This window comes from Heloderma suspectum, chromosome 9, assembly GCF_057233095.1.
Source record: "Heloderma suspectum isolate Gila_16-S chromosome 9, 16-S_ref, whole genome shotgun sequence".
NCBI lineage: Eukaryota > Metazoa > Chordata > Lepidosauria > Squamata > Helodermatidae > Heloderma > Heloderma suspectum.
In genome coordinates this window covers 42,406,351-42,415,559 of record NC_139466.1, presented here as the reverse complement: position 1 = coordinate 42,415,559, position 9,209 = coordinate 42,406,351, and the positions used below count along the sequence as shown (strand labels likewise).

General features: G+C 50.6%; 1 protein-coding gene across 1 annotated transcript; it reads left to right on the top strand.

Moving 5' to 3' along the window:
* Nucleotides 1-5,264: 5,264 nt before the first annotated feature.
* Nucleotides 5,265-6,284, top strand: LOC146338661 (uncharacterized). The gene is made up of 2 exons (XM_084813284.1): nt 5,265-5,672; nt 6,090-6,284. Exons 1-2 carry the CDS (start codon nt 5,265-5,267, stop codon nt 6,282-6,284), a joined length of 603 nt encoding a protein of 200 aa, XP_084669410.1.
* Nucleotides 6,285-9,209: the final 2,925 nt, after the last annotated feature.

Here is a 9,209-nt window from a genome sequence, read left to right as displayed (position 1 = left end):
TGTTTGTTGGTGCCCAGCTCATGCAGAAGGAATTCAGCAAGCCTAACTGCAGGATTGGGGACTTGACTGCCTACAGCACTGGTGCGCTCACAAAGCTCAGCATGGCGTTTTCTCAGCATCCCCTCTATGATCTTCAGCACAGGTAGTACTTGGCCCAGTGTGGCATAGTCTGCACTCAGTACCGTTGTGCATTCATCGAAAATGTTTAAAATGTCCACCAGGTCTTGCATCCAGAGCCACTGATGTGGTGTGACAAAAAATTTGGAGTGGTGTTGTTTCTCAGTGATGTAGTCGTTTATAGCTGATCTCTGCTCACAGAGTCTCTGAAGCATATGCAATGTGCTGTTCCAGCGTGTGCACACGTCCAAAATGAATTTGTGTTCTGGAAGGCCACGGCTACGTTGGATGGTGCCGATTGCCTCCATTGCTGAGCAGGACTGCCTGAAGAGGGTGCAAATGGATCGGGCCACCTTAAGTAGCTTGCCTATTTTAGGGGATGCGTTGCTCAATCTGGAACGCACCACAAGGTTCAAACAGTGCGCAATGCACTGAACGTGGTTTAGCTGTGCGATGCGGGCTGCTTTTAGGTAGTTGGAGGCATTGTCTGTTGCTACACAGCCCACTGTTAGATTTAAGGGGGCCAACCAGGACTGAACAATAGCACTGATGCTACTGCTGATGTTTTACACTGTGTGTGTCCCTGAGAGCATTGTGAGGGACAATGTTGCTGTTCTACGAGTCAGTCGGCTGCTCGCACTGATGGATACCCAGTGCACGGTGACACACAGATAAGACTTTGGTTACTTGTCCATGTGTCACTCGTTAAATGTACACTTCCTCCAACTGCACATTTCAAATCCTGTTGGAGCACCCGTCTGATTGCAGAAGCCAGGGCTGGAATGGCTACGCCACTAATGTAGTGACGAGAGGGGACATCCCACCGAGGGCACATTCTCTTAATGAAGTGCAAAAAGTCTTCATCTTCCACCAGGGAGAAGGGAAGCATACGTGTTGCAATGACCACTGTCAGGTCCTGGATCAACCTTCGTGCCTGGACGCTGTCAGAGGGGAATTTCTGTGTCAGCGTGAGGCATGTCTCCAGTGACGCCTGCCTCTTAGCGAAGCTGCCTTCTGTGCCCTTCTCACCCAGACCACTTTGCGTGAGGTCTTTGGAAGATGAGGCAAAGAAGGCGGTACTGTTCTTTTTGGATGGTTGTGGCTTCCCGCTGCTATCTTTGGGCACAAGAAGCGGATGATGCACCTCCATGTGTCGCCTCATGGCAGACATGCCCACTCGTGGACAGCCCCCTCCTTTTCCTAGCCGCACACGGCTTCTACAAATATCGCAAATCACGACATAGCGGTCGTTCTCTGCATATTTGAAGAAGTGCCACACATAGGAGCTCACCCTGCCACCACCATTTCTTCTTTGGGGAATGGGGGTATCGGTTCCAGATGAGGGGGCATCGGGAGCTGCACGTTTCCGCTCATCTGTGGATGGTGTTGTTGTTGGTGTTGTTGATGGCGCTGACCAGTGCTTAGCAGGGGACGTTTGTTCCTGAGGTTTGGGATTGCTCCCACAGAACCCAGCAGGCTGGAAGTGGAGAACAGAGTCAGACCCAGTCTCAGCAGGGGCATCATTGATCTAGAAGAGCTCCTCATCATCTTCGCTGTCCGGATCACTGATGACACTAAGTCCTCCGGCCTTTTTTTCAAAATCACATGATTTTGTGATTGAGCCGCCCACGAGGTGATTATCAGCAGGCAGCTGTGGACCTGGTTCACCTGTCCCACTTCCGCTCTCTGATGCAGGGAGGACGGTTGTGGGCGTCTCTGTAAAGATTCAAAATAGATAGAAGCAGAGTTTCATGAGAAATGCGACTTTTACACTTGAGTAATAGCCAAGAAAGGGGCCGCGGTGGCTTAGTGGTTAAGACGCGGAACTGCAGACTGGAAGGTTGGCAGGACAGCAGTTCGAGACCCGAGTGCTGCGTGACGGAGTGAGCTCCCGTCTTCAGTCCCAGCTTCTGCCAACCTAGCAGTTCAAAAGCAAGAAACTGCAAGTAGATAAATAGGTACCACTTCAGCGGGAAAGGTAACAGCGTTCCGTGCACCTCGGTGTTCAGTCATGCCGGCCACATGACCACGGAAGCGTCTTCAGACAGCGCTGGCTCTTCGGCTTAGAAACGGGGATGAGCACCGCACCCTAGAGTCGGACACGACTGGTTGGGGACACCTTTACCTTTTTAATAGCCAAGAGAATAAAACTGTGTAGTTGTAGAAATCTATGAAACATAGCTTGGAATTGCGATCAATCAACATGACACAAGGTGCAGATGTAAGCTACTCCTGCACTAGCTAGCACTGCGAAAACACATTAGGTGCAAAAAAAATGTACTGTACAGACTTGGAAACTCAACGAGAGTTATCTAAATGTGTCCTCACTGGTGAGAGTCGGAAAAGCATGGGGGAGGAGATATCTGGCTCCCTTGCAAGGTCCACTCCTTTGCATCAGCTCTATTATACCATTGTGTGGGACTCATCACCTACAGGGCTGGCCCAAAGCGTTTTGCTTCCTGAGGCAAAGGGTAAAATGGCACCCCTCCATCTTACATAGAGCGATAGCTGAATCTTACTTGAACAGTGACAATGGGAGAGCTTCTTCCACCACACCAGAGGACAACAAGCTGGCTGAGGAGCTACAAGGCAGTCTGAGGAGCACCCACAGTTCTGTGCCACAACACCTCGCTGCTACCTAACGATAGGGCTGGTCCTGACCTGAGCACATACTTGGCAAATCCCACTGCCTTTTTCCGGGGTGCATTTGTGGTCCCCCGGGAGCAGTGCCTGATTAGTCAGGCCTTCTTTTAAAAACCATCCTCAGAAATGTAATTGCTTAATCAATTCACATTGCAGCTCTAGTTAAAAGAGATCAAGGCCAAACAAGACAGCAAACTATGATGAATGGCTTTGGAAACAAAGCAAGCACAAAACACTGAAGTGTTTTCCCACCGAAACGGTGTATTGTTTGAGAAAGTATTGCAGTTCTTTTAAAGAGTTGGGGTTTTCTTTAGTACTGGAGTACCATGTAACATTTAAATAATATGAAATATGTTCACAGCAATGAATATGAATGAATGTAAAACAGTTGTGTATGTTTTGTTGTGTTGAAGAAGAAGATCCCTTCCCCAAATGGTCCCCTCCAAAGGTTTTGGACTTCAGCTACCATCAGGCCCAGCCGGCATGACCAATGGTCAATAATGCTGGGAGTTGTAGCCCAAAACATCTGGAAGGCTGCAGGTTGCAGAAGGCTAATGTAGGGACTATTCAAATATTCGAAGATATTTATTTGTATCCAGATATTTACAAGCACCTGTGATGACAGAGTCTTACCAGATTCATCCTTTGGAATGAGGTAGATATCTTGACTTTCATTCCGCCGCTGTAGAGTCTCCTTGGGAACATTTTCATCCGCTTTGGGTTTGGAGACACTGCCCTTCCGCTCACCATCCAAGAACTTTCTTCCTCTTCCTCTGGAGTTGTGGCCGGCTGTGCCTGTGCCACTTTCTGTGGCGGAAATTGGTGGTGTGCACTGCTCACGGGTGCAGGGTGGACTGGGGCTGGGGCCGCGGTCGCTACTGGTCACACCTTGGGCTTCCTCCGCTTCCATCTCATTCTTAAAATACCGCTGAAATGCAACCTCAGCGGTGTATGTTCTCGCTGGGCGTCCATGCCTCTTTTGAGTGCTGGATTGACCACGGGTTCCTCTTTTCTCCATGTTCATGTCTCTGGGCAGAAGGAGACATAAATGCATGTGGCAAAGCTGAAATCACGTGAAGAGCCTACAATCGCAGATATAGTGCAGTGTAGAAGTAGTTCCCCACCAATCCAGCCATTCAATGCTAACTAAATAGGGGCATATTGTACAGCAGATTAGGCTGAAATGCCCAGGATGGAGGATGTGGTCCATCCATGTGGCCTGAAAAACACAAGCCTACAGTACACACAGGATGCTGGAGGATGGAGTCCTTCCTGGGCCTGGGAGACTAACAATGGCCGCTCATGCATTCCCCCCCACCCAGTTCCCCCCCTCCCCCCACCCCACCCCACTCAGAAATACATAGGCAGGCAATCCTGGTTAATCCTGGAAAGCCCAGGAGGATGGGGGATGGAATCCTTGCCTTGCAGACTAGCAATGGCTGCTGCCTGGAGCATGGCTTCCCCCCCACCCAGGCCAGTCCAGTTCCCCCCTCCCCCCACCCCAGAAAGAAATACATAGGCAGGCACATGGGTTAATCCTGGAAAGCCCAGGAGGATGGGGGATGGAGTCCTTGCAGGATGCCTTCCCACCCAGTTCCCCCTGCTCCTCCATCTCACCCCAAAATCACTAAGCATAGGGGCACATTCAGGTAAAGTAAACATACCTTCACTGTAATAAAGGTTGAACTGCAGTGCCGTAGAACGGGGGGATGCAGAGAAACACACTCCTTGCAGCAGCTGGGACGGACACTCTGCAGCAGCGGCGCCTCTGTTCTAGTCTGGACTCTGGAGTCTGGCCTGGAGCAACTGAGTCTGCTGGACATACACGATCGCCGTCCTATGTGAACTGAAGGCGGGAATCCGTGGGATAAATGGTCGATGATGAGTTCCCTCCCCTCAATGATGTTATCTTCCTGGTTGGGGGGGTGGCCTGGAGGGATCTCGCTCACCTGACCTCACCTGACCTGAACCTGACCTCACACAGACAATAAAACAAAAGATGAGGCTACGTGCAGGTCGTGACTCAGCCTCAGGCAGGCTACGTGCACTTCGTGACCCCGTCCCTCCTAGCGAAAGAAAGCCGCGTCGTAGCAGGAAACTGCATGTTTATTAAATAGTTTCGTAAAATCCCTTTTGCCATCTTTCGTCCAAACTTGCGAGGTTTCCTTTGTAAATAATTTCGTAAAATTTTCAGCAAAGAAAAAAAAAGTACCGCGTGAGCTCCAGTTCGGGTAGACAGGGGCGCCCCGTCTCAGGGGAGGGTTCGGGGGGCCGAATGTGTTTGAATTCGGGCCCATTTGACTTTTGAGCAGATTTCTCTGACATCCCTAGAACTGCCCATGTTTTACAGGCTGCTTTTTGTCTCAGCCAATGCCCTGATATGCGCTCTTAGGGCAGTGATCGTTATTGACCGGCTGTCATCCCAGCAGAGGAGCTCTCAGCTACAGATACTGAGATTATACCGCCATCGCTGTCTGAACCTGTGTTCACGGATGCTGCGAAACATGGTCACCGTGGTGCAGAACATGTGTTTTCTCCCCATCCTGAGGGTTTTCCGGAGGTACTGGGTGTGGCCGAGCAGCCAGGACTGGTGGGAGAGGCTTGTTCTGATGGTCTGGAACGACGAACGATGGATCGAGCACTTTGGGATGCCTCGTCACACCTCCTTTCAAGTCGTTGGCAAGGTGGCCCTGTTATTGGCCAGACGCTTGACACAAATACGTAGAGCGATCCCGGTGGAAAAGAGGGTGGCCATCACCATTTGGAAACTCGCCAATCAGTCCTTGCACAAGAGCGCAGTGGAGCAGTTCAGCGTTGGGAAATCCACAGTCAAGGAAATCTTTGTGGAGGTCTGCCTTGCTCTGGAGCATGCTCTACTGAGGAGAACGGTGACCCGCGGCGACGTGGATGCAGTGAGTGCGGGTTGTAGGTGTGGGGGGTTGCACGGGTTTGGGGGGGGCGAGGGAGCATCTTCGAATCTTCGCATCTTCGAAGAAGCGAAGCTCCGTTTACTAAAATGGACCAGAGCTCGGGTTCATGTCCATGGGGCGAGAACGATATGATCTGCAGAGATTTTTATACAGATTCCTCTGTTAATGGTGACTACTGACCTCCTGGACACGTGTGTATGCGTGTGTGTGAGTGTGCGTGCATCTTGGACTGCGGGATGCGACCCTGGAAGCTGGCACGGTGTGCTTTGTTCTTGAGGGGGCTTGTCTGGGCAAGTGTGTGCGGAGATGGGGGTATGAGCAGGATGCATCTGTTGTTTGGCAATGGTCAGGCATCTTTTTGCTGCCTCTCACCAATTATGCTCTCTCCTCTCTCTCAAGGCGATGCTTGGCTTCTCCGCCCTTGGGTTCCCTGGAGTGTTTGCCGCTTGTCACGGGATGCATTTGTCCACTGTTTCCCCGATTAGACAGGGCAGGGCATTTATCAATAGGAAGCACTACTATTCACTGCTTCTACAAGGCACAACAGACCATGCTGGATGTTTTATCAATGTCGAGATCGGATGGAGCGAGTGAAATCACGATGCCTACATGTTTTGGAACTCCGTGCTGTGCGAGGCCATGGATGCTGGAGCATTTGTCCTGGTGAACCCGACGTGGAGAGTGGGCGGTGTGCTTATTCCACTGCTGATACTGGCCAACGGAGCTTACCCTGTGCATTGTTGGCTGATGAAGCCCTTTGCGGAACACCTCTCTCCAGAGAAGGCTCACTTCAACCACCGCCTCAGCAGCGCCAGAAATGTGGTGGAGCGTGCTTTTGGCAGGCTGAAAAGCAGGTGGAGATGTCTCGCTGGACGACTGGAGGTGGCAGAGGAAAACGTTCCATCAGTGATCTTGGCATCTGCGAGATGAACGGGGTGGCTTTGACAGAGGCATCTGGGGACAATAACCATATTGTGTTGGACACCTTGGGCCTTCCCTACGTCAATGATGACAATCTGCATAATGAGCAGGGGAATTAAGTTCAGAGGGCCCTTTGCAAATTCATGTGGGAGAACAGGGAACGATTGCGCTGAGGGGACATGCCTCAGAAAGCCCGTAGGTCCTAGGTTGTGGGATGTGTTGTGGTTTCTATCTCTGTTGTGTTTTCTGCTAGCTAAAGATTGCTTGTATGTTTTCCCTGACATTATTGTTCCTCTGATTAAAAATGTTTGAACACCAATAACGGTGTCTCCACCCTTCTCTCTGTTGCGCCCGTAAGACATGGCCACCCCCACCCCTTTCCTCGAAGGATCTTTGAAGAATCGTTGATTCAAAGCTTCATCAACAGGTGGCGCTGCGCCGAAACCGCAGCAGCAGAATTCTCTATGGTGTTGCCAAAACTCCCCTGGTGTCATTCTTCTGCCAAAAAAAGATGACGTTGCGAAGGCTTGCATTTTGGCAGGACAGGGAGGTGGAGGTGATGCTGGAGCTGCTCCTGCTGGGCAGGCACACAGAGCATGTTATGCGCAGCTCCATGCACACAAATGAGGCCATCTACAAGGTGGTAGCGAGGGGAAAGGGAAAAATACACCCTGCGTGGAGTGGGAAATAACGCTGAAAAATATCCCGTGAAGTTAGTGTGGGAGCCACAGCCACAGTGTACACTACACCGGGGTGCTATCAAAGAAGGGGCGGTATTCACAGCAATGAGAGCAATGCGGAAGTCTCCCCAAAAACATTTTCTGTCTGCTGCCACAGTGCTCAGTACTCCCCGGCGGCGGGGAAGAAAGCCACGTGAGGAAGGGAGTGTCCAGATAAGGGGGGGAGGACACAGTGGGCTGCCAGCGGTGGTATCTTGGGGGGGCCAGCAGAGTGGGGGGGCAGGAATACACAGGACAAATTGTACCACACACTCAGAAAGTGGGAAGTTGGGTGAAACCACTTACGGTACAATCCCGGCAGACTGGGAAGCTATAGCGGCACCCTCCAAGCTTCGGTTCTTCGATTCTTCGAAGATAATCTCAGTATTTTAAAGGGGGGGCACCTTTGAACTAATGAAAGAACTAATGGTTCTTTTCGAGTTGAATTGCCTTGAAATCTCTTAAGTACAACACTCAAGAGCTGAATGTGCGTACTTGTAATTAAATACATTCCAGAAAAAGCTTATGTAGTTGTAATTAGTTTGGATACACATTCTAAGAAGACTATTAATTTGAAATTAGTGCAGGCATTGTTTCAAGTGGGGTTTGCAACCACTTTAGAATCAGGCAGGAGTTATGTAAAATAAAGTTCTTTATTTAACAAGCATGCTTCTAACTCCTCACTCTCTGACTCGGTTCACACAACACGCCAGCCAACTATTTGTTTTCCGGAGCAACACATGATGGGTTGGCGTGTTGTCTGTGAGCTGTTTCCCCTCTGCCCCCATGGTGGGTTGTTTCCCACAAACAACCCACCCTGAGAACCCATGGTCTGCAGTAAGGGTTGCTTTACCTATAGTGGGTTAGCACGTCGTCTGGCACACCAGCGTGGGTTACGACGATTGCCTACAGAGCCGCTCAGCGAGAGTGGCCAAAAATGCTGCCGCCGCTCTGCTCCTCTCGAGTGATCTCTGTTTGTGAGATCTGCAAAATTCCAAGGAGTGGGAGCGCGCACACACGCCCTTTTGGGGCAATGCCCAAGATTAAGCAAGCCAAGTAAGCCGCTTTGTGCACCAGTAAGAAGTTTCTTTTTATTGTCTTGTTGGTTTGTTGCAGATGACGGGGTTTGCTGGCAAAGGGTTGCAATTCAGGGTGGCTGATAAGGAACAGAGACTGGGGAGGAAGGGTGTGGAGTGAGAAGGGAAGGGAAGCAAACCGTTTGTTTCATGTGTGGATCAATCCTCACTTTCTATGAAAAACCAAAGTCACACAGTTATCTAGTAGTGCGTGTGGTGGCTCACCATAAGGGGAACCTATATATTAATTTTCATCCCATTTCTGCAAACTTTCAAGGAGTTAGAAGCCCCCCCCCTTTTGTTGCAGATGGGCAGAAGAAGGGGGTAGGAGTGGGAAGGAAGGCCTCGGAGTGGGGCAGCGAGGGTGTGGGGCAGAGGGTAAGGATCGACAACAGGTTGGGAATGGGGGAGCTGGCAGAAGCGGAACAAGGCACCCCTAGCACAAAGCGGACCAATCAGAGAAAGGCTGCTGATGTAGTGGTAGCACAAGGGATGGTGGGATATGGGTTCCACTGCCAAGGAAGCAGAGATACTGCCCCAGCCGGGTGGGAAGACTACACGGGGAGGAGGGGCGAGATGGAGGAAAATAAACTACACTGTGTAGCTTGTTTGTCAGGTCGTCTGATGGGAGCAAATTACGTTGTTTGCCAACAACCTACTCTGCGTAGCTTGGGTTAGGGTGAAGTGTGAACAGCCTACCCCAACTCTCCCACCTAGTTCCACATACATTGATACAGGCATGATTTTAATTTGGCAACTTTGATCAATGTTTTAGTAATCCGCCATAGGCTAAAACAGGTAAT